This window comes from Platichthys flesus, chromosome 10, assembly GCF_949316205.1.
Source record: "Platichthys flesus chromosome 10, fPlaFle2.1, whole genome shotgun sequence".
In the NCBI taxonomy this organism is placed as follows: domain Eukaryota; kingdom Metazoa; phylum Chordata; class Actinopteri; order Pleuronectiformes; family Pleuronectidae; genus Platichthys; species Platichthys flesus.
The window spans coordinates 7,453,959-7,479,250 of record NC_084954.1 but is presented as its reverse complement, the minus strand read 5'-3'; the positions used below and the strand labels follow the sequence as shown (position 1 = coordinate 7,479,250).

The window sequence follows — 25,292 nt, the reverse complement described above, 5'->3', positions numbered from 1 at the left end:
CTGATGAATCAAACCGGGAATAAGGAAAATCATGTGCACGAGTGGATGATTAACTTTACTGCATTCAAACTACAACTTCCACATGTGTGCCATGCCTGGAAGGAAGAGAGATTGATGGCAGGATAGAGGAAGATCAGGGCAGGGCAGCATTGGTATCTTGTGTCCTGATCTAGGTGCAGTTTATGATCTTAATGTGGGCGAGAGGAAGAGACGCTGAATGCATTTGCCTTGTAAATGAGCCGGTCGGTGCATGAGAGGATTCTGAGAGATCTGACACAAGCTTAATGTGACAGCGTTTCTCACAACACCGAGTGATTATTGAAGGAGTGCCTAGTAACCAGCTAAACAAAGTCAAATTGTTGTTACAACTATCAAATTGTGTGTGACTGTTGACAATTATAACTTTGTCAGCTGACAACAAAAACTACTACTACTTATTTATAGTCATTGCTATGCTCTCTCCTGTGACTAATGTACTCCAATCTGAGCAGATTAAAGTGCTGCTATTATTGGCCAATACTTTTTGGGCTGAGGCGCTGGAGAAGCTCCAACCCTCTGGCAGGTCTGTGTCATCAGAGGCGGTTGTGGGAGGATGAGTGACGGGCTGTTCAGTGATTTGCATGGCCCCGGTGTTTAAAAGGAGCTGCAGGTGCAGGACTCTCCACACAGATGAATGGATTTCTCTCCCAGCACAGGACCTCTGCTGCTACTATTTATGAATCTCAGGTTGCAGGCGAAGCTTTGATGAGTTCCAGGAGAAATCTTTCAACTTGACATTTTTCTTTGGAGAGAGCTGATAGAATTCAGTTGGATCAATATGAAGAAAACACAATGGTCTTGTGTATATAGCCACTTGATATAGAGAAGAAAACGAATATACTAAACATGGAGACAGTCACACCAACTGGCAACTGAACCAAACAGGTTTTTTGTGATGTCATCGCTGACATTTCTGCAGCTCCTTCTCCTGGGGTTAAGGGTCATCAACGCCGCAGACACATGGAGACACTGTACAGGTATCAAACCATTTTTTACTGTTTAATCTCATCTATTACCTCAGCAGGTTTCCAAACATTTGATGCTCGCTTAATGATTATTCGGTGCATGTATCTCGGTTTCATCTTAAAATCTGGGAAACCCCTCCAGCTAAAATTCTTTTGGATAATTCCAACTGTCTGTGTCTGCTTACAGTACAGTGGGAGTGTTTGTGCGTGCAGTATTGCGTGCAAAATTAATTTAAATTAATATCTACAAACAAGTACAGACACTGAATGTTGGTAGGATTTCGCAGAAATTCCATGCACATCACAATATTGAGACGAGCACTTGGTGTAATTATGTGACGTCTCCTCCATTATTCCTGCGGCCCAATAAAGGTCTTTCTTTTAATAGCTAAATTTCCTAAAGCTCCACCGCCACCCAGGGCTTCTTAATACTACAGTGTAAAATACACTTAAAAGTCCCTCTTTGAAAGGTTACTGGAGTAGAAGTGCAAGTGTAGACAGGAAAATGCACTTAAAGTATTTAAAGTACTCACTGCTAAAAAAGGACACAAAGCTTGATCTATGGTCTTAGTTATACTATATCTACAATACTATAACATCATTTAACATTTGAACAGGTTTTGTCTGCCAACATCTTAAATTGGTAATTAAAATGTGACTAAAACCATCAAATAACTGCGGTGGATACAAGTTACAACATTTCCCTCTGAAACAAAATCAAGTAAAAGTTTTAAGTAGCAGGGAAATTAAATATAGGTACTTAGTTTGAATAGTTTTTTGAAACCTGGATGAGTATAACTGTATGGTGTTAAACCAGAGAATATCACTAGTTAGATAAGTCTGAAAAAGGAACTTAATCTGCAGATAAACCTTTTCAATTCTTTACTATCCTGTTAATTATCTCAGGATGCTCACATTTATTTTGCGAGCTCTTCAGGGGGTCCTGACCCCCAGGTTAGGAACCACTGATTTATAGGGTGAGGCAGTGAAACTGTCTTCATGACCTCTTTATTTCCTTATTGTTTGCAGATTTGCTCCCTCTGGATCTTCTGTCTTTTGTCCTGGAGAGGGACACCTCCAGACTCGTGCCCGGGGTGCACATGAAGCAGGCCGGAGGGGTGAGGGGGATACATTTCTCAAGCCCTCATTCCTCCATGAGCTTTCCTTCCTCCCAGCTGCTGGCAAACTGCGACCTCTTCCCAAAAGACTTCTCCATTGTTGGGACTGTAAAAGTCCCACACATTGCCCAAAAGGTGAGGAGCAGTACTTAGATCCTTTACTTCAGAAAAAGGACGAATACCACAACGTAAAGATACATTCAAAATGTTTTCTAGAGTACAGAAATAACATATGCACCGGAATTTAAGTTAATTTTGCAGCAGAATAGTGTTAAAGGTAATACAAACTATTTTATGTAATTTTCTGAGATTTTTGGTAGGTAAGAATAAGTATAACTTTATATAACTATAAATAGTAGTTGGAAGTTTACCAATAAAATGTAGTTGTGTAGAAGTAAAAAGTATGACTGCGTTTAAAAAATATTCAACAAATATTTATTATTGATTATTCCTCAGATTATTTTATTAGTTGACTATTCATTTTGTCCATAAAGATTTAAAAAGGTGTTTAGTTTAACAAAATAACCAAATTAATAAATCGATGATCAAATATTTTAAACAAGGAATCTACCATAAACTCTGTTATATACTTTGTTACTTTCCACTTCAGAATAATGCAATATATTTGAAAGATTTCCCTATTGTTTTCTTACAGAGAAATGAATACATCTTTTCCATGTCGATGCCAAAAACAGAAGAGAAAAGAGCTGTGACGGAGAAGCAGAACATTTTGGAAAGTACTAATAAGAGGAGTATCAGGGAAAGTGGAGAGGAAAAGAAGAAGAAGAAGAAGAAGAATAAGAAGGAGGAGAGGCAATTCCAAAGTAACGAGGAACGTGGACAGATTATTTTGGGATTGAGGATTTCGAGAAAATCCTTGCACTTCCTCTTTAAAGGTCACGGAGGGATCGTGGAGCACTGGGTGTTTCGGGGCACCGAGTTGGCTGATAACCAGTGGCACACTCTGGTTTTAACTGTTACCAGTCAACACGTGAGGCTGTCAGTGGACTGTAACCCGCCACTGGAAATGTAAGTTATGTCGATGTATTGTTTTGTTCCTTGAGCATTCTGTCTGTTTTCTGTCTGCCTCCCGCCATCCTCTCTTCCTGTACCATCCCAGCCCCCTTGAGGGATAGTAGATCCTTCACCACAATACAATGGAACTGCTCCAAATCTGCTCACACCCCGCAGCCACATCATAGTGGCCTGACAGTGTGTGATGGATGGTTTTAAGTGGAAACTCCCTCTGGCGCAGAAAAGGGAGGAATATCAGCACCCAAACTCAGTGCTCACCTGATACAGTTCATGACTCATATTTACCTGACGACTAAAAACAGAAAAATAGAAGGGAACTGATTTAATTACCCAGACTTTATGCTCACTTACAACATCAGGTATTAAAAAATGATTATCTCCTTTTATGGCAAACAGCGTTCCCACCAGGCCTTTCCCCTCAGACGTCAACATTCAGGGATCCAGATTCCACATCGGCAGCCGGGGAAGATGGAAAGGCTTGTTTTCAGTAAGATTTATATTTGCTCATCACAAACTTGAATGGGGCGCGTAACAAATAAGATTATAAATCATTTCAAATGACATGACTGATACATTTTCCCAATCATTTCCTTCCGATCTGCTGTCAGGGTTTGTTAAGGCAGCTGGTTCTAGTACCAGGCTCAGACGCCACCCATCAGATCTGCCCATCTTCCAACCCCCAGCTAGCAACTCTGTCAGTACCACCTCTCCTCTTAGACCTGCCCATCACGGGAAAGGAGAGAGACAGCCACCTGACTTCCTCCGGTAACTTTTACAAGGCAGTTAAAAGATTTATATCCCTCCTGCTTCCGCCCTCCTCCTCCCTAACTGTCTGCTTGTTGTGATCAGACATGGAGGAGCGAGTGTCAGTGGGTTTGGAGCGTTCGTGCTCTGAGATTCTGCAAGGTCAGCTGTGGTTCAATCCGCTCAAGAAAGGCCTCTACCTCTGCGACGGCTCCGTGTGGGTCACCGTGCTGGAGGGTGAGAACCACACTTCAACTGTCACCAGCACATTTTTCCTCAGTGTGGGTTGAGAACTAATGAAATTCTCCCCCCACCTGTTCACAGATCATAAAAGGCTGGACTACGTGTTGGAACATCAGGTCCTGACCACCAGCTCAGAAACGCATGATATAGAGGTATTTATCCAATTGTTTGACAAGGAATATTTGTGTATACTTGTGATGTCTGTTCTTTGGCTGTGCCTGTCGTCCACTAACCACAGGGTTGGTGGTTCAATCCCCAACTCCTCCAGTCTGAATTCCAAAGTGCCATCGGGACAGAGACTTAACCCCCAAAATCCCTTGATGGTCTTATGATAGCAGTGTATGAATATATGTATGATAGAAGAACCTGTGTGTATAGAAGTGCTGTGTTAATGGATGAATGTTACTGTAAAGCACTTTGAGTTGTCGATTAGACCAAAAGAATCAGGACACAGTCCTGGAATCCTCATTGTTCTTACATGTAAGGAAATCTAATTCCCATGAGAGGAAAATAACCTTTGTTCTTAAAGACAAAGGTTTTCCACACAGGGGCTTCAGGGACCCTACAAGGGATCACAGGGACAAAAACTTGGATATACAAATTAGTTTGTTGTTCTCAATTTTCTTTAGGTTTTCCGGTTACCGGGCATCGGCCTGATGGCTGCCATGGCTCAACGTTCCAAAGCTTCTGGCTCTGCTGTGTATCTGTGGACCCACTCGGGATTCAAAGTCTACCAGAATATCTCCACACATGAAGCCCTAGCCTGGAGACACTTCAACATAGGAAAGAAAGTACGCCAAAAAGGAACACAACAAATATTAGAGCTCCCTGTTTCATTATTCTTAGCTTTGACACAATATTTGCTCTGTTTTGTTGTTTGATGTAGATATTTCTGGTGGTGTCTAACTCTGGGGAAGAGATGGACAAACGCTTTAACAAAGAGTCTGGGACTGACTTTTCTGTGATTTACAAGTGGAGCAAGAAAAGAAAACAGTTTGTGCGGTTCCAGTCTCTGCAGACCTACTCTGCCCGGGACTGGGAGGCTTTTGCCATCAAGCAACACACCTATCTCGCTGTGGCCAATCATAGACAAGGTAAAAACTAATGATTCACATGATTGAACATAATCAAAGTTTCAGGATCCATGCATTGAAGCTGTATGAAATATAAAAATACAATGATTACTCTTCTGGTTTGTCTTTCAGGGAATAATAATCACACAATTGACAGTGTGATATACAAGTGGAACAGGTTAACAAAGGCTTTTGAGGTTCACCAGACACTGACGACCTTGGGGGCCTACGACTGGGAGTTCTTCACCGTTGGACCCTACCATTTCCTGGTGGTTGCAAATGCTTTCGATGGAGTTACCACAGCTGTAGACTCTGTCATCTACGTTTGGGTCAATGGACGCTTCCAGGTGTTCCAGAAAATTAAGGTTTGTTGTGAACATATAACTCCTAACCCTAACCCTTTTTAAAAAGTTGGATCATTCAGTTGTTGGGCACTTTGCCGTACTACAGGGTGAACTTGGCAGGTGTTCAAGCTTCTGTGTAAATTTAGGTTAGTCGCACTTTGATGCAGGATTAAGCAGCGTGGTTTCCATACATAGAGTCTTTGTCTGAGCAGCTGGGCTTTGATGAGATCAGTATCTTTGAGATCAGTATGAAATACCACCTGTACACAATGAAGGAAGTGAATACAAACAGGGGGAGATAAATGGGAAAAGAGATGGGGGAGCGAGAAGTGCCAAAAATAGCGATAGCACTGCTTTAACATGCAACTGATAGACAATCATACATTTAAATCTAGCCCCATTTGAGGTGCGGGCGTTGACACATTGATAGTCACATGAGAAACCATAGGGAGGTGGGTGATTGAGGGAAACTCCGCAGCGCACTTTGAGGGCTCCCCAGAGCTCCCTGGGGCGGGTGAAAATAAATCACCTGAAATTATCAAATGAGAGAGAAAACATAATAATGACACCTTTTAAACATGTTAACCACATGGCTACATTATGAAATGGTTAATTCATCCACCACCTGGACTGAAAATTTCAATAACTAATTTATGAATTACTATTAAATGGTGCATGGTCCCCAGAGGATGAAGTCTACTGACTCGGCTGGTCCTGTGAGATGTCGATATTGTCAATATTTGTGGGACTGAATTAAACATCTGATCAACCGATGGATGGATTGTCTTGAATTTTCACTTAGACATTCAGGTTCCTCACAGGTTGAGTTTTATTCATTTTGATAAACCCTTTTCCTCTAGTGCCTCCATCAGGTCAACATTTTCACTTAACCAGTATAATATCATTCACACATTTGAGAAGACATTATTACCTGTCCTATTGACTTTGATGATCCTCAGACTCTTTTCCACCAAAAGTTTGTGCTTTTGATTGAAACGTTTCAACAACTATTGGATGGACTGCCATGCTATGTATTGGTACAAGCCTTCATATTCCCCCTAATAGAAATTGTAATATGTGTTCCCCTGACTTTATCACTAAAATTTTAATCAATTAAATACATTATGACCGAATACAACTAACAATATTCTCAAGAGCATAAGCTATATATTGGTTTTACGTGTTAGCATGCTAATGTGCTATATATGGTGACTGGGTTTATCCTATTACACATCATAACATTGGCACTGTTAGCAATGGTAGCATTTAAATGTTAGTGTTTTACTTAAAGTGCTACTGCGTCTGAATACATCCTCCTACAGCAACTAGTATGGCGGTACGCACAAGCTGGTTTCATTTGTTATGAAGTGGTGATTCTTAGATGTCTCCTTTCATGTTTTAACGCTTTCTTTTCTCCACCACGGCAACTGTTTGTTTTCCTTCTTACGTTCAAACCAGACGTTCTGCGCCACAGACTGGGAAATGTTTCAGATTGGCAGCAGATTCTTCTTGGTTGTTGCAAACGGACACAGACTCCAAGGTAACGAACCAAGTCGATATGCCATCAACTCCACCATCTACGAACTGGACCTGAATGGACAGCTGTTTGTCCGCTTCCAGGATATTATCACCTACAGGTACACGTCTGCAAGTATTTTACATATATACTGTATATATAGACTACATATAAAACCAAACTTACCAGAATATGGGCACTTGGAAATTCATCAGTGTGATGAGAACTAACTAAAATTACTTTTAGCTATATCTCCTTCACTTGCATTAACCGCATTCCGTCCTGTCTCTCCAGTGCAGTGGACTGGGAATTCTTCAGCCTCGGGGAGGAGCATTTTCTGATCGTGGCTAACTCCTTTAACGGAGAATCCTACTCCCTGAACAGCGTTCTCTACAGGTAGGCAACTTGACAACTTGTCAACAACACCCCTCCCACTGTTAAATAATTCACCCGTGATGGTCGGGCTCTAATTTAGAGCTGAAATCATCTCGAGGACATACACTCTTGTAATGTCGATTTATTTCCTTCCTGTGAGCCAGACACAGGAAAGCATACCAGCACTTTTGACACAAGAGGATTTACTAGGAGCTACGAAATGGCCCACAGCTTTTTTTCGAGCAATTGTTGAGCAGATGCAAATACACATTGGATTTAATTCTTCTTCTCTGTTTGTATTTTAGATGGCAGGGATATGAAGGCTTTGTTCCTGTTCATTGGCTCCCAACCATCGGGTGCAGTGACTGGGAGTTTTTCAGCTCCAAGGGAGAATCCTATCTGATCTACTCTAGTGCCAAAGAGCCTCTCTCCAAAGTGTTCAAGCTCAAAACCTTTTAGCATGTGTGTGTTTGTGTATGTGTCCTTTTTTATCTGTGATCGTGTGTGAGAAATTGTTTGCAAACCTTAATTACATACTGTACAGTCAGGGGCTATATAGCAATCATAAAGACCTAAGTGTTGTTTCAGATTCACAGAAATTTGTTATGGTGGGTTTTGAAGAAAGATTTGATATTTCTTGGTATAAATGTCTTTGAAATAGGTTTTAGAGAAACACTACATCAAATTCACATAGAATTTGCATGGGAACTGCAATGACCATCATTTATTCATCACCATAACATTTACAGAAAACTAATAATTAGTTCAACTGAGGGAATTTGGTAAAACAGCCAACCCTGCATTCACTTACCCTGCAAGAAGGCCTGGTAAACAACTAATGTACCTCATATTAAAACAAATATAGTGCGCTCAAGATTTCTATTTGTGTGTATTTTCTGAAAGAAATACACACTACAACTCAAGAAAGCCTGAAAGACTTCCTTACTCTCTGTAAAAACCTTTTAAGTTAAAATATATTTAAACATTTTCTTTATCAGCTAGAATGTGTTCTCTCAAAGAAAATTAGCCTGATACAGCTTTTTTATGTCTATGTGTGTAAAAGTAAATTATTAACATGACAATAAACCAGTTTTATTATGGAAGACAAGAGTTGTTTACTCATTTTTTCACCTCCTAGCTCCTAGCGATGTTCGGTCGAAGCATGTGGGGGTGTAAACTAAGGGTGTCAAACACACCCTGCAGTGCAAAAGTTTTCATTCCAAGTTAATTTGTGGCTAATCGGATACCTGGTGAGGTCTCTGATTGGTATGCAAACCTTCAAAACATGGCCCTGGGCACATAACTGCCAACTTCTATAAAATGTAGCATCTATAAATCAAGTTTGGTGCTACGGGGCCACAAATTCCATGGTCCTTGTATACTATAAATAGAATTTGGGGAAAAGTAGTTTTGGTTGTTGCTATAAAGAACAAAAACATTTTCTTTTGTGTTATCCGTTGTAAGACTGTTAGAGGAACACAGAGCAGGGGTCAGAAGTCAAATGGATTAATAGATTATTAAGAGTTTCAATTTGAGGAGCTTTATTCTTTCATGGAGACACAGACCGTTGATACCGACGTCAGTGTCCTGGCGTTGAATTAGCTTTCGTTAGCTTGGTACGCTGGTGACAACTGCGATCATGTAATCATAGCCCCGAACACACAGCTGCCAACCTCTATATAAAGTGGCATTGATAAATCAAGTTTGGTGTTATGGGAATACATGTCAAGTACTCAATGTACAGATAACACATATTCAATACATTTTTTATATATAAATAAAGCTTTATATGCTTATATACTACTCTTGCATGGAGCTATTGTGAGAAACACATTTTCCCCCTGGGATCAATGAAGTATTTCTGATATAAATTGAATTGTGGGAAATGTAGTTTGTGTAGCGAGTTAATGTTAAAAAATTAAAATGGCTGCACCGTAAAGAGAAAAATACAGAATGACAACTAAACACTGGCAATATTAAAAGGAAATATATTCAGTTCATGGTCACCAAGTGTGAAACTACAAGTGCCACAATGCATCAGTACAGGAAGAAACATTAGTAAATGTAGTTTGTGTAGCCAAGTTAATGTTACAATTAATTCGTAAAGATAGAAACACAGAACGAGAATTACCACAAATAAAACAATATTTCCTTTTAAGATTTTGGTTTGAGTTGATTTTAAGCGTGTACGTCAACCGAGTTTGCAACTACAAGTACCACAATGCATCGGTGCACTATCGGTCTGGAAGAAACATGGCTGCCCACTGTCCAACGACGGTGTTCTTATTTACCTTTCGTTTCGTATCTGAAGTGAGGCCGACGGAGCAGAAAGAGTCGGTGTCAGGCGCCATTTGGAATAAAATATAATTCAGAGTTTCGGGTTAGAGTTTTTATTTCCTCCGTCAGTACAGACTCAGGCCGTTAATGGTACCGACAGCCTGATTTTTTTCCTCGGGTCAAGCTGCTCGTCAGTGTCCTGTCATTGATTGAGCTTCCGTCAGCGAGGTGAGCCAGCTACCTGCGAGGCCAGCGCGTCCAGCATCCCGCCACAGTCGCTATGTTCAGCCCCGTGAAGTCTTCTTACTTCAGAGTCAGCCCGGCCGCTGTCAACAGGGAGCTCGGTAAGACCAAGATGAGATAGCAAGAGGTGTCCGAGGGCTAACACACGGTTCACTGCGAGGCGGCGAGTCCCCGCAGAACCACACGGTCAGATACAAAACACCCAGAAACCCACCCGACATGTTCGGGAATCTGTTCGAGGAAGAGGAGGATGAGGGAGGCTCCTCTTCCACCCGCCTTCTCCCAAAGGGGGGAGACGAGCCACCTCCCGCCCGAGGAAGGAGCGACCTGTGCGGCATCAAGAACCAGGGAGGGACGTGCTACCTGAACTCTCTACTCCAGACCCTGCTGTTCACCCCCGAGTTCAGAGGTGAGGCCCGGGATGACCTCCTCGGATCCACCGCCCCTCACTGCTGCTTATCACACTGTTGACATTGTTTACTTACGCGTTATTTGTTTTCTACCTTCGCAGAGGAGCTGTTCAGTTTGGGGCCAGATGAGTTAGGATGCCTGGAGGACAAGGAGAAACCAGGGGCCAAAGTAAGAATGGCAAGGTGCCTGTGGAGATAAGATAAGACATTGCTAAACGTAAAAGAAAGTAAACGTGCAGCAGGAAAAATAGAAATACAATGTAAACAGAACATATCCAGTGTGAGCTGATGCACTATGTGTGTGTCTGATGTTCTCCTCAGGTCCGATTGATCCCACTGGAGCTGCAGAGACTGTTCTCCCGTCTGCTGCTGGTGGACCAGCAGAGCGCCTCCACCGCCGCCCTCACTGACAGCTTCGGTTGGAACAGCAGCGAGGTCCGTTCCCCTTGTTTGTTAGTTTGTTTGTTTGTTTGTTCATGATCAGTGAGATGGAGAGCGGCTCAGGTTACTCTTCTCGTTTCAGTGACTCATTGACCTTCCCGTCCTGACTGGAGAAACACACTGGAATTCAATAATCTGAATTCCAGACTTACACATGAGTTGTCATGATAGGAATTCCGTTTTTTGTCCGGAGGCATTTCAGCTGTAGTCATGCAATACAAGTGCACGACGAGGGAGAAAGAAACAGACACTGAATTGGAGGATGTGATTAAACTTGAACCAGAGAGTGTAACTGGAGAGTGAGAGAGTTATATTACTAAAAACAAATCAGAAAGTGTAATTGTTGCCGTGTGTCAATGATGGTTTCACAGAAGCGAGTGCCATGCTGGGTCCCAGTCCCTTACTACAAGCCAGTTTAAGAGAGATTACAGAGACACTTAATGAAGGAAGAACATGCTTTCTGAGTCCACTTTGTATTTGAGTGATCTGTACACTGCAGCGGGTTACTGAGAAGAAATTAGAAAGCTACTTACTGCATGAAAAAAAAAAAAGCATTATCTTATTATAGAAAAGATTAATTCAAACATTTAATCTCCAGAGAACCATGTTTCTGTGGTGCCTTGATTTCCAATAAGTCTAAAACAGTGGAATGCATTGATTTCTTCTGTAATATCTACAGATACTGAAGAGAATAATATTATTTGTTGAACTCATCTTTCTCTCCTGAATTTGATCCTTTTTATTTTTGCGATCGTCTTCTTTCAGGGCACAAATCAACACGATGTGCAGGAGCTGAACAGAATCCTTTTCTGCGCTTTGGAGCACTCTCTTGTGGGAACCAGTGGTAGTACATTTATTCACCGGCTCTACCACGGGACCATTGTCAACAGCATCGTCTGCAAGGAGTGTGGAAACGTCAGCCAGAGACAGGTGTGTCCACATGTGCATGGATCATCTGTCCCGCTACCCGGCTCCATTTTAGATACATTTTTAATTTGGATTGAATACATTTGATGTCAAACACTACAGGAGATTTGTCGTAGAATAAATCTCACCACTACATTCTAAGACCGAGATTGTTAATGGTCATTTTTATTTGTATCTTCTTCAGGAGGACTTTCTCGACCTGACAGCGTGTGTTTGCGGTGTGTTGAGCCTGGAGGAGGCTTTGTGGAACATGTTTGTGGAGGAGGAGTTGTTTGAAGGAAATAACCTGTACCGCTGTGGACAGTGCGACAGGCTGGTCACGGCTGCCAAGGTCAGTTACAGCTTTCACATTGTGTTAACACAATATAAAAGTTTATGAAGAAGTTTTTTACTGTTTCTTACCTTAATTTCTTTGTTCCTTTTGTTATTATTCAGTCTGCAAAGCTGCAGAAGCTTCCTCCATTCTTGACCGTGTCTTTGCTGAGATTCAGCTTCGACTTTGCCAAATGTGAGCGATACAAGGAGACTGGACGCTACAGCTTCCCCCTCACCTTCAACCTGCGGCCATTTTGTGAGCAGGTACCTGAGAGTTTTTTACAACATTTGTCCACTTCTGAATACATTTTTGGTGAAATGTCTTGATGCATAAAATCTGACATTTATGGTGTTTTATCTACAGATAGAGCTTTGGGATATGATGATGTATATCGTATGGCAATGGAAAAACATCTATAGTTTCATATTACTCTCTATTATTGATTTCATAGTGTTGTAAATAACGTAATAGCAATGTTTGAGTTTAATTCCATCGTTGTGTTTCTCTCTGACAGACTGACGGAGACGACTCAGATTACAGCTACGACCTGTTCTCTGTGATTATCCATAAGGGCGGCTGTTATGGTGGCCATTACCACGTTTATATCCGGGACATTGACCAGCTCGGTCGATGGGAGCCTCCGGTGAGAAAAGCAGAGATAAGAAGTGGCTATTAGGATTCTGGGGATATTTCTGTCAGAACCATTTTTTTAAATTATGAGTGTGTGTTCTGTGAGTGTGTCAGCAAAGGAAACATCTGTGTCGTTTTCAGGAGGAGGACTGCAAACCTAAAACTCAGAGGAAAGTCAAGGAAGCGTTTGAGCCCCGTCTCCAAGAAGACGACCCTCTGTCTGTCCTCACTGCTATAATCTCCCAGGTGCTGCGACGACAACTCCATGAGATTCTTTTGCTGAATTTAATCAAGGTGTTATTTTGTATGGAGGAAACCTTATTTGGTGCTGTTCATTTCCTGTCTACTAGGAGCCATCAAAGACTGTCCTGGTGGACCAACTGGGCCAGAAACTCATGAATATGATCGGTTCATCTTGGAACAAAAAGTTCAAAAAAACCTATGGTCCCATAGGAAAGGTAAGTTTGGTATATCTGCTAACGATCGCGGGGGTAATTTCAGGCTTACATCATTTTTTCTTCTCACATTTTTCTGCGCATAAATCCCTCTGTCATTTAACTTTTCCTCCTTTGATGTAGTTCCTGCAGTCCCACAACGATGTGTTCATGTTGGTGTCCAATGCCACCAAGGTAGCACTGAAGACCAACCTTCCCAGCCCAGTGACTGAGCCACCGGTCCCAGCAGAGCCTACCACTAACTCTGATCCTTCGACAGCTTCAGACCCAGGAGCTGCTGAACAACAGCAAGGATCGGACCAGAAGCCAGAAGCTGAACCAGAGGTATAGCAGCTATTTCTAATGTCTTACAAGCAACGGTTGTCGGCTACAATCCATTACAGTGGTGGGACTGGCCATGCATCACTCAGAAACTGACAATCAGCACAAAGGCTTTGTGATGGAGTATGAGAGATGAGATGTAAAACTACATAAAGATGATATTTGATGCTTCAGACCACAAGTATCTCGTCCAATGGCTATAAAAACTTTAAATACAACACTAGAAACTGTAAACTATGTGTAATACTCCATTAAAATGACATTTATCCAGTGTGACCGTTTTCTAAATATTTTTTCCTAGTGGGTCATCTTGTAATTACTTTGGCGGCTGTTTCTCACGGTGTATCTTCCTGTCAGCAGGGTAGCCACTGGTTTGACCTTAACGACTCGACGGTGACCTCCATCAGGGAGTCTGACATAGAGAAGCAGTTCCAGGGCAAAGAGAGCGCGTACATGCTGTTCTACAGGAAAACACAGCTGCAGAGGCCCAGTGAAGGTAACGGACACCATGTTTTTCATTTGTAATGGGAAGAGGACATCGGCCCTGTTGAGTTGAGGGAGTTCATGTTGAGAAAAAAGGATCAATTAATCGATGGTTTCATTCTGTTAAGTCAGATTGTTTTTGCATTTATTTTTGCAAAAATTAAGTAATAAGATGTGTGAAATATGTTGGGGTTTTTTTTCAAGCTCTGAACAATCCACAATATAAAGTTCCCTTCCACCTCATCCAGAAGGCTCAGGAGGAGAACATCAAACTGCAAGAAATGCGGTAAACAAACAACCACATGCTCACAATCAATTGATGATTTATTGGCATCTTAAGTTCCCATGACTCTATGAAACGCCGGTTTGTTGCAAAAAGACTGATATGAATCAACTCTGCTTCTGTCACAGCGAGAAGTTTGAAGCCACCAACAACACAGTGGAGCTGCGTCTGCACCTGGCCCCCTGTTACCGACTTGATAATGGAGCCCTGCAACCAGCGGACAAAGAACCCAACGGAGGCACCACCCTCAGCTTCGATCGTAGACATACCGTAGGAGACCTGCGATTATCTATTTACCAGGTAACCTCCTCCCCACAAATCACTGTTTGTCATGTTTTGGATCAAGAAACGAATGGCAGAAATAATCTGTGTTTGATGTGCGGATTCGTCTGTTCAGATGCAGGAACTCTGGGAAGGAGACATGGCTTTGACTGTGGCCAAGAGTCTTCCAGCAGGTTTACACCTCTACAATACTCTCACAGGTGAGACACTTGGACAAATATTTTAAAGACATATTTCTGCTGCCTTTACATTGAAAAGAGACCATGTAACAAAAGTTTTCCCATTTCTGTTTCATTCAGTATTAATGAACCTTAAGAGGACTGTGAAACTTCCCATTCTGAACACCTCTGTGATATCACTGGTTGTGTTTCTCTTTTCAGATGACAACGTCTCCCTGTACAGTGCAGGCATTTACACAAACTCTGACTTGTTTGTGTGGAACGGCAGAGAGGTGAAGAAAATCACGTTTCAACCTAAACCTGCTCCAAAGTCCAGATCCAAACAAACTCATGTTTATACTGGTTTTGAATCCCTTCAGGTGTGTGGCGCCGCGATCCTAACCGGAGCTGAGTGGGAGCCCGTGCTGCTGACTGTAGTCCGTCCCTTTCTGGATGAAGACGTGGAGCAGGAGGCGAGGAATGGGATGGAATATAAGGAGAGCGGAGGTGGTTTTGAAAATGGGGGACCAGGACTTAAGAGGGAGGCGAGAGGGTTTGCAGGCGGCGTGACACTCGGGGAGGTGAAGGAGGCGCTGGGCGAGCCTAAAGAAAGTCTGCTGTGCCAGGAGCATAAGGGAGGAAAGATGGGAGAGCAAGGAGCAGGAGAGGGAGGAGGGGCGAGCGGGTGGAGGGTGTTCCCACCCGACGACATGCAGCGGACGCTGAAGGAGCTGTCACTCAAAGACGGAGACGCGCTGTTGGTGCTGGAGCCACAGTCGTTTGACAGCAGGTAAAATTCTCTGCAATCTGATTTCCTGCTGTCACTTTGTACACATGTGTTTCTTACAACTCTCGTCTTTTCTTTGTTTAGTGTGTTTTCCCTAAATGGAGATGTTGTCACTGTGACTACACCGTCTGACTGCCGCTGGCTGCAGGTGGAGTTTCAACCTCATGGAGGAGGAGGTGAAGGGGAGGTGGAGGAGAGAAGAAAAATTAAGGTTCCAGCTACAGGAAATATGGTTAGTCCTTTTTGTGCGTCTGTATTTTGGCTCCTTCTTGTTGCATCTTCTTATTCTTTTTTAATGTGTCTCGCTCACAGCTGCTGGGTGAGGTGAAACAAAGGGCCATGGAGGAGCTGCAGCAGAAGGCTCCAGGCAAGACGCTCAGTATTAAACATAACTACACATAACTGCACATGTCTGCAAGGGATTCCCTTACAACTCCCCACCTCCATTATTAGTCAGGATCTTTTTACACAATGTAGCAGCACATGAACGTACGTCAAAGCAGGTCTGATGTTAATCTAACTCATGTACATTATATAAAGCTGCTCCCAGACATACACTGAACTCAGGATCGTCTCCTCAAAGCATCTGGAGGGGCTCTTCTCCTGATCAGGGGCATGTGAGAACTCAAATGTGTCGGTGCTATGGACATTCTGTGGAGTTTGTGCTGCCAGCAAATAATTAAAATGTTTATGTTCTTAATTCAGTTCTGTTGTTTCTGTCTCACTGACCAGGTGCTCAGTTCTGTCTGAGACAGGTGGACTGCACAGGGAAACTCCTTCCTCCAGGTACTCTGTCATTTCTCACCTGAGGGTGCACATCAGTAACAACTGGAAACCCCCCTCATTTCATCCAAAATATTAAGATACACATTCCTTTGCTCAGTCCTCTTGTTAATTTATTTTAAAAGGGACCCTCCCTGTGTGTAATTTTTCTCTTATCATCTGTATCTGAAGTTGAAGCAACCATTTACTGAAGTGCACTTATCGTTCTCTGGTTTCTCTGGCAGTGTGCGAGGAGCTGAGCGTTCGAGATGCAGGCGTGCGACTCATGACCACACTGACTCTCTGTCCGGGAAATGCCCCCAAGGCATCACAGGTGTGTCTTTTCATTTGACATCTTCAATAAATCCTTTTGTGTTCGCAGCTGCACAGGTGAATATCACGGAACCTCCGACAGTACAGTGTCTTATATGTTTTAACACCAATCAAGAAGAGTTACGAGATTTATTTATACGCTTGATTGATGTTTCTCTCTGTCTTGCAGCTGTTTTTGAATTTCTCTGTGGGAGCAGCGCCCTCTACTGGCATGGAGATGGACATAATTGTGGAGGAAACTTCCACGGTCAAAGAGGTGAGGGGGGAAAAATCTAATTATTATCTGCAAGTTTCACACTGTTTACATTGCCTGTGTGTTATTTGTGTAAATTAAATTATAATTAATCTTGTTGCTTGCAGTGTCTACAGTCAATGCTGGATGCTGTCGGACTCGATGGTAAACTTCACTCACTCTAACTGTAGATGAAGATTTTCTATTCTTTTGTGACGCTGACATCAAACATATATATTTAACTGCTGTGCTGTAATATCTGGTTGGTTGATGTCAGTAAAATGTGTGCATGCAGGAACCTGTTGGCACTTGAGGAGGCTCGATTGGTGCGAAGAGGTTGGAGAGCCACTTATGGACGAGGTGAGTGACAGAGTAGATTAAACATCATGCGAGACCTGAATCAAACGGTGTCGACGGATAACGTTTCATTGCAGCTTCATCTAAACGGCAAAATCCTCTCAGAGAATCTTTAAATCTTTTATCGTCTAACAGGAAGGCACTTTGAAGGAGTCTCTGCATTCATAAAGTAAATTGGCCTGGAAGTATAAAATGTTTTTGGTAAAAGTGGCATGCTGGTATACGTCAGTGTGTTGACATCAATCTTGTATTCTCAGGACCTCTCTCTGTCAGAGCTGAAGATCAGCAGCGGAGATTCATTAGTCGTCACAGAAGGACAACTCCCTCCCAAGGTTCTTCAATGTTTTTAATTTCTTTTTGGAGATTCTTGGTATATTATAACTTTACCTTTCTCATTTTAACTTTTTGTTGTCTCTCTCTCTGGCAGGGTTTCCTCAAGTTAACCATGTGGCTGTATTTGGATCCCCAAAACGCAGAGACAGATTTTAAACACACTGACAGTGTGAAGACTGGAGATGAAACACAGAGTCCCTCTGCTCCTCTGTGTGGCGGCAGCGCGGTGGAGGTGAGAGGCGTAGGACAGGTGGAGATATCAGATGAGGCCACACTGGAGGATCTCAAGACTCAGGTACAACATGTAGATTATGTGTTAAGATGTAGTCAGGTAGTCCACTCCTTAAAAACTCCCAATTGAATCATCTTTGGATGTTTTTAGTTTGAATTACTTTGATGTTGGGCTGATGTTTTACCCTTGAACGATTTAGGTAACTCTAATCTGCTCCTGATTAGATGGCTAAAATGGAGTGGGAACGAATCCTCATAACGTTCTGTTGCTCAATTTATTAATGTTTTCTTGCATTTTCCAATAAAACTGATTGTTGACTTAATTGAGTCTCACATCCAGAATGTCCTACAGTCTAAGAAGTCCTCCTTAAATGTTTTTGTCATCATATATAGACAAATGTTCCTCTTCTTCTTTTGTCTGTAAAGGGGCTGTAACGATGAGGCTTGTTATTTTAGTGCTTTCTCTCCTCCAAATGTTTAAAGCTTCTCCTCTCGCTGTACTTTATTTCTCCCTCTGGTTCAGGTGCTGACGCTGCCTGCTCTCCAGAACATGTTTGTGCCCACCACTGCGTTCATGCGTGTGTGGCAGCTGGAGGGAGGGAGGCTGGCACGAATCCTCAGAGGACAACAACTAACGCTCAGGTAGCACAACTTTCCAGTCCCTTTCTTTTTCTAACAGATGAGATTATTTTCTTTTGGATATTTACAGATAGTTTGAGTCTGATTTTTGTTTATCGTCTCCTGATCAGGAAATTGAAGCTGAGCTGTGGAACAGACCTTTGTGTGCAGCAGCTTCTGAAAGAGGAAGATCTTGGGTGAGGTTTAAGCTGAAACTAATTTCTGAAAATCTAAAACATTATTATCCCACCGTGTGAAATGGTTCAGGATCAAGCCTCTTTCACCTGCTTATGTAACTTATTTTCTTGCCTTATTTCCTCCTTGTCTTCCCTAAGGCCCAAGGAGGTGTTACTAACTGTGAGGATGGGAGTACCAGGGGAGAGGAGTTACTACCCCCCCGAGGAGCTGCTGTGGGATGCCTCCCGGGATTCTTCACCTCGCTCTCTGCGCACATGTCTGGCTGCACATTACGGCCTCTCCCCTGATTCTCTGCTGCTGGCCAAGCACCAGCCAGACAAGCACACCTGGGAAGATATATCCAACTGGGTAAGATCGGAAGGTTCATGATCGGAAACCGTTTTTTAGATGTGTTTATATGTATACTTGCTCTTCTAAAGTATTTATACTGTCAAATAAAAGCTTTCACATTGATGCAGATCAGCAAACATAAACCCAGGTATAGAAATGACCCTCATATCTCAGCATTGTTTTACATGTTGCTCATTATTCTTAGTCTGACATTAGTCTATTGTCACTGAATAATGTGTCTGTTACTGTCAGAACCAGCAGGTTTCCAAAAAGAAAAAGAAGAAGCGAACAGAATCCCTGCTGGGAGCGCCGTTCCACCTGAAAGATGGCGACACAATCGGCATCAAGGTGTTTGAAGTCAAACCCCTGTTTGTTCGTAAGTTTGTCAGTTTGGATTTTGTGTGAGAAACGACTCAATCTGTTCTTGATTTGACTTTTTCAGAATCTTTTAATCGACAACAACAGGGACTTTGTCACTCTGGAGGACACGCAGGGCCAGCAGAGGCTCCGGGAGCAGGCCGAGCAACGCAGGAAAGGGTGGGATGTTTTCACTTTTCCAGATGCAGCAGCTGGGAAAATGTTTTGTTACCTCGCTATGATTTTGGGGATTTGTTACTGCCTGAAGTGTCTGTCGGGAGAAGAAAACTCCAGCTCTTCAGCAGATTGTATTATTTGGCTGCTGTGAAACTTCTATACCGTCCATTAGTTTGAATTATTCTTATCTAACATTTTTTTCATTCCCTTATCTTATCTTTAGAGAGAAAGCTGCAGGATCTGATGTCGCTGCACCGCAGAAGAATTCTGGACAGACCAAATCTAGGAAGCCGGAGGTGGCGCTGTCAATCAATGTTGGGGAATTCAGATAGCACCCGGCTCCCGTATGTGCATGGACGAATCAGGACTACCTTTAACACTACATGCACACACATACACAGAGGCCACATTAAATTTAAGACAATCCACTTTGAAGTCTTGCTATTTTTCTTTCCTCAAAACATCAAACCATTAATTCCTTTTCTGCGTCTCAAAGAGGAAAACATGTCATCTTTGATTAGCTGTTTTGTAATATTTGCAATATTTCAACACAAAATTATGTTTTTACTTTGATGACTTATTTCTTCCTGCCTCTACAGAATCGAAATATTCCACCCACATTTATCGACTCTCACAAGAGTTAATGCTGCATCGGTCAACTGCTAAATCACAACCTAATACCAATAAGTGTATGAATTTAAGTATTTATACTTTATTTCCTCTTGAGGTTACAAACCTGAAATGAGAACTTTCTAGAGCTGTGGTTAAACAAACAAATAAAATAAATATTTTGTCTTAAAGCAACCAGTGGTCCAGTACAAGCCACTAAAGTAGAAAACTAGCATGACTCTCAATAGAGTATAACTTTGTCAAGGGCCCGATCTGAAGTCCAAAAATCACTGGATCCGGATCCACGCAATAATGCATCACTGTTTTGTGGCTTTAAAAAAAAGCCCATGCTACCCCATTCAACTTATAACTTGGATCGGGCCAAAATTGCAAGAACGCGGAATCAGTGCCTGATTCTTTTCATCAAGATCCATGAAATATACAATATATTATTTTTCAATTGAAAATTTCCCCAAAACTTTGGAATTTGATCAATAATAATCAAACTTTTTTGCGTTACCATAACCTCACTCACTTCTCATGTTCTTCTAAAAGTTTAACATGTGACTTTTACTTTTTTTTAATTTTTATAACAAACCTCTCACAATGCACCATGAACACGATCCTGTATCATGGGCTTTACAGACGGGCTTATTTTCGGTTGATAAGGGAGAGGAGAGACGGGCCTTAACATGGAGACGCCTCAACGCCGCTCCTTCCTCCCTACCTCACTCTCTACCTCTCTCACTCTACCTCCGCTCCCCTCTTCTTTTACAGTTAAAGTATTTACACAGCAACAATGTCTTTAATGTATAAATCTGTGTAATTTTACATTTCAGGTGTTCACTGACAGCAGCTGCAGGGTTGTTTACGTCTCATCATATTCTGTAAATGGGAAAATAATGTAATTATCCTTTGTTGGACATTATTCACCTTTGATGAAGCTGGAAATTGAAGAAGAAAAGCATCTTCAGTTTCACCTAATTCTGTCTTTTTCACATTTTAAAAGGACACACAGGAAAAGCTGTGTGGAGCAAAAGCTTTGTGTTATAATGACCTGTTAAATTACCTTTAATTTACTTCACGAGTTTTCATTGAGGACAATGTAATGTATCATTTGCATGCACTATATGTGGACTTCAGGGAAGTAACAATAAGTTATTCGACATAAGTGACACAATACTTGTATTATTGTATAAATTGAATTGTGACATTTTTGTTTTGAGGAGGATTTGATTTGATATGTAACCTCATATTAATTTGGCCTTAATCTGTGCCAAGAATTTTCTAATTACAATTTTCTTTTGGTTGATTGAAGCAGACGAGTGAAATAAAGAACATACTCCCCAATGGTGAATTTGTTTTGATCGTGTATCATTTACTAGTGTTGTGGATCACATTGGTGTTATTGCTCTGCTGAAGTATGACATCGGGAATCTGTTTGTCTGGTGAAATTATTTTATCAACAATAAAGGTTTACAGTTTTAACTCAGTCAGTCTTACAGGTTTGTTTCCCTGCCTGCAGCATCACTTTATTCGGGTTACTGTCAGTTTCACCAGCCACAAACATGCATTGTTTAACTTTTTTAAAGTATATAGAGAATAAAGAAATTGTGCAAAAAAACGTACAGATTGTACAGAAGATGTGTGACTTGTTGATGGGCTATAATTTATTTTTATTAAATAGGAATACGAAATGTTTCTTTTAGAAAATGTCAAAATCCTATGGAGATCTTATTAACCTTTCTGTAACGCCACCATCAGGTCAGCATTTGTCCAACATTTTGGTTTACACACTTCACCTCTTTTTCTAAAGTAATTGTTTTATTTACAAAATTTTTATAAACAAATAAAATGCTCTTTTTGACTCATGGGCAGAATTTCTTATTACACTGTTTTACTCCGACTTTTTTATTTATTTATTTAGATAAATAAAAACATGTACTTTATAGATTCATTACATTTATCAATAATTTAAATAAATTATAAAAGAATTTTCAAACTCTTCTTTTTCTTTCAGCCAAACTAAAATACATTTCCATCTTAGGGTTTTCCATACATATATAACTTCGTTGTTTTTCGGGTCATCATCAGACTGCTCTTACCTTAATTTATCAAGTTTCAGAAAAAGCGAACAGATTTAGTATTTTAATGAATGAAACGTCATTATAATGATTCTGATAGAATAAAAACAGAGCAAACCGATTCTTTTCTCATCTAAACACATTAGTCTCCAGTGCTGCCAACAAAAGGCTTTGTGGTATTAAACAATTACAGCTCAGGCAACGGCCCCGTCCTCCAATCAGCTGTGAGTCCGCTGCTGACGTCAGGGCTGTGTGTGACAGTATTAATGTGGCAACAGCAGCAGCAGCTTCATCTTCTTCTGACTGAGAGTCTGTGACCTGGATCTTTAACATCTGCAAACATGGTCGATGCTTTCTGCGCCTCGTGGAAACTGGTGGACAGCCACAACTTTGATGAGTACATGAAGTCTCTGGGTGAGTGTGTTATTCTAGAAGCTGCTGATCTAATGCTTCAATGTCTTCATTCTGAGTGGAGCAGGGAAATTCAAGGGATAGTTCACCCAAATAGGAAAATTCACTCATTATCCTCTGAGCACTGTGCCGATGGAGGTGGTGGGGGAAGTGTTTGAGTCCACACAAAACACTTCTGGAGTTTCAGGGGGGTAACAGAGTTGCAGCCAAATCCAATAGAACTGAAGTAACTAGGGATTGATTCTTCAAATGTGAAAACCTTAGATGTGGTGTCATCTAAGTGTCTGTAAGCCCGACAGTCATCACTACACATTTGAAACGGTGTAATTTTAATATATTTTGAGCCTTAAAGTCCTCTGATGTCCTCCTAAAGTGTTTCGTGGACTCAAACACTTCACCCCCCTCCACAGTGGTGAGAAGATAATGAGTGAATTTCCATTTTTGGGTGAACTATCCCTTTAATGTCCTGATTTGTGATGCAGAGTTGAAAGTAGAGTATTTATGTTTTGTTCAGGTGTTGGTTTTGCCACAAGACAAGTGGGCAACGTGACCAAACCGACGGTGGTGATCAGCCAGGACGGAGACAAGGTGGTGGTGAAGACCCTGAGCACCTTCAGGAACACCGAGGTCTCCTCCAAGCTGGGAGAGGAGTTCGACGAGACCACGCCTGACGACCGCCACGTCAAAGTGAGTGGAGGCCCCCGGATGTTCTCATCATAAACACTTCTTCTCCTGGACCTTCTAACGCACGGTTTGTGTTTGCAGTCGACCTTCACCATGGACGGAGACAAACTTGTGCAGGTGCAGAAGTGGGACGGGAAAGAGACCAAGTTTGTGAGAGAAATCAAGGACGGGAAGATGGTGATGGTGAGTGGGAAGTACTCGATCGGTTCATGGAGCCCTGCAGATAAAGTTTTAAAAGGTGTTGCTTGTGCATGATTTCGATACATTGTATTAAAAATCCCACTGACTGTTGCCTTTTGTTTGCTTCTCCTCGTCCCTGCTCCTCAGACTTTGACCTTTGAGGGAGTCCAGGCCGTCCGCACGTATGAGAAAGCCTAAACTTCACCCTGCAGTCGAAAGAACAAATCATCCCCTCATCAACAAGGTGTTCACCTGTTTTTTTTTATTAAAAAGTAAAAACCTTGTTGTTATTGCGTATGCCATGATTTGCACTTCACTTGTGTTTTTTTAGACTTGTGATCCATATTTTGGGGGAATCTTCTCCAGGGCCCTTTTGTAGGAAATTCAGACTGTGAAGGGAAAAGAAATAAACTTCTAGACTAAACGATTTTTAAAGTCTCAGATCTTTTCTTTTCTTCAGTTAATCAGGAATTTATCTGAACTCTGCAGCACATAGAGCGTCTTTCTCCCAGTGTCCTGCGTCTCCCTGGACGCTGTGGGAACAGTGCAGTCCCTGTCACGGGTGCAGTTCCAGGTGACAGCTGCGGGGCGATGGTGCAGGGGGCCTGGGTGTCCTGCAGTAACCCCCAGATGGTCAGAGGCGTCTGGGAGCCGCAGGGGGACGGAGGGGAGGGGAGGGTGGAGGGGCAGGCCGGGCCGGGAAGTTGATGTCACACGCTCTCGGGATAATCCGGTTAAAGTCGTGGTGTCATCACGTCAGAGGCAACATTCGATGCTGTGGACCAACCGTGACAGACAGGGAGCGGAGAGGACAGACACAGGTTCAGGGTCTAAAACTAGAGCAGAACTTTAGAGCTTTGGTTTCAAACGAGACTTCACGGAGTCGTCCTCATTTATCCTCCATCTTTCCCACATTTTCTCCATCCAATTGAACACCGCTACTACAAAAGGCCTTTCTTCCCGTCCCCACACACAGGCTGCCCGGTCGGCAGGGACTCCCCTCAATTGGCCGGTGAGACAAAGAAGCCATGGTAACTGGAGTGGAACTCATACAATCGCTGCCCACTGAATTGATTTCAAGCATTGTCTTTAGGCCCCAGTCATAGTGACGATTCCAACGGTGCAAAGAGGAGCTGAGTCGATCTCACGGAGAGGGAAGCCCTTTGCCGTCCAGGAAACAGTAACAGGTTGTTTCAGCTGGTTCTGTCCTCGCTGCTCGTCCCAGGAGACGCAGAGCAGGACTGTCCTCTCTGTGAGGAATCTGTGTCAGTGGTGTAAGCCGACCTGTAGTAACCCCCCCTGTCCAGCCTCATTAGAGGAACACAGTGTGAAGGCCGGGTTGAGTTTTTACAAAGTGTCATTTCTAATCTTGTGTAACTCATTTCTTACTGATTCCTTAAATTGGACAGTAAACGTGGTCTTCAGCCGACACCTCCCTACTTCTGACCCCTTGACCTGACACTTTATTCTTTAGCATCTTTGACTGACAAACTCCAAAACTGCTGTGTCTGAATCTATTTATATTCAGTCTAAATTCTGTCCTCACTGATGTATGACTCAGCGTTTTACATTCTGTGAGCCGGCCACTGGGTTCAAATCACTGATGCTCCCTCTTCATTTTGCTCATATATCACATGACGTGTTGTGAGTTCATCTACAGCTTCTGAATTAAACTACGTAAAAATCCAGCACTGACTTCTGTTTTAGTGTAAAGTATATTTTACAGAGTTTGATAATTTATTGATTATTGGTTTATTATGGGGTTCTGGTTCTGTTGAAGGAATTTGGACTCAATCTTAAGATTTCTTAAAATCCCCAAAATCATAAAAGGATTTCAATATTTTGTCTGAGTTGATAATCACAACAACAGCTGCCACAACATTAACAATAATAATAATAATAACAATAATTGGCTTTGTAAAGTACCTTTC

At 42.1% G+C, this 25,292-nt stretch overlaps 3 protein-coding genes across 3 annotated transcripts; all 3 read left to right on the top strand.

Annotated features, from left to right (window-relative positions):
* Positions 1 to 712: 712 nt before the first annotated feature.
* Positions 713 to 8,503, top strand: LOC133962068 (thrombospondin-type laminin G domain and EAR repeat-containing protein-like). The gene is made up of 13 exons (XM_062397507.1): positions 713 to 1,016; positions 2,034 to 2,257; positions 2,778 to 3,151; positions 3,554 to 3,644; positions 3,766 to 3,922; positions 4,007 to 4,138; positions 4,226 to 4,296; positions 4,774 to 4,935; positions 5,031 to 5,238; positions 5,350 to 5,582; positions 7,020 to 7,198; positions 7,372 to 7,473; positions 7,758 to 8,503. Exons 1-13 carry the CDS (start codon positions 935 to 937, stop codon positions 7,909 to 7,911), a joined length of 2,169 nt encoding a protein of 722 aa, XP_062253491.1. The 5' UTR covers positions 713 to 934; the 3' UTR covers positions 7,912 to 8,503.
* Positions 8,504 to 9,632: 1,129 nt separating this feature from the next.
* On the top strand, positions 9,633 to 21,359 carry usp40 (ubiquitin specific peptidase 40). Its single transcript, XM_062397029.1, has 31 exons — positions 9,633 to 10,381; positions 10,484 to 10,551; positions 10,704 to 10,817; positions 11,589 to 11,753; positions 11,935 to 12,081; positions 12,186 to 12,329; positions 12,581 to 12,709; positions 12,838 to 12,942; positions 13,047 to 13,154; positions 13,275 to 13,475; positions 13,833 to 13,968; positions 14,160 to 14,241; positions 14,367 to 14,538; positions 14,636 to 14,720; positions 14,901 to 14,971; positions 15,059 to 15,468; positions 15,550 to 15,697; positions 15,778 to 15,832; positions 16,198 to 16,251; positions 16,473 to 16,561; positions 16,730 to 16,816; positions 16,921 to 16,957; positions 17,088 to 17,152; positions 17,407 to 17,481; positions 17,577 to 17,777; positions 18,237 to 18,355; positions 18,463 to 18,528; positions 18,667 to 18,877; positions 19,112 to 19,207; positions 19,302 to 19,396; positions 19,617 to 21,359. Exons 1-31 carry the CDS (start codon positions 10,192 to 10,194, stop codon positions 19,723 to 19,725), a joined length of 3,834 nt encoding a protein of 1,277 aa, XP_062253013.1. The 5' UTR covers positions 9,633 to 10,191; the 3' UTR covers positions 19,726 to 21,359.
* A 1,008-nt stretch (positions 21,360 to 22,367) lies between these two features.
* Positions 22,368 to 23,790, top strand: fabp7a (fatty acid binding protein 7, brain, a). Its single transcript, XM_062397031.1, has 4 exons — positions 22,368 to 22,500; positions 23,012 to 23,184; positions 23,263 to 23,364; positions 23,509 to 23,790. The coding sequence occupies exons 1-4, from the start codon at positions 22,428 to 22,430 to the stop codon at positions 23,557 to 23,559; spliced, it is 399 nt and encodes a 132-aa protein (XP_062253015.1). The 5' UTR covers positions 22,368 to 22,427; the 3' UTR covers positions 23,560 to 23,790.
* Positions 23,791 to 25,292: the final 1,502 nt, after the last annotated feature.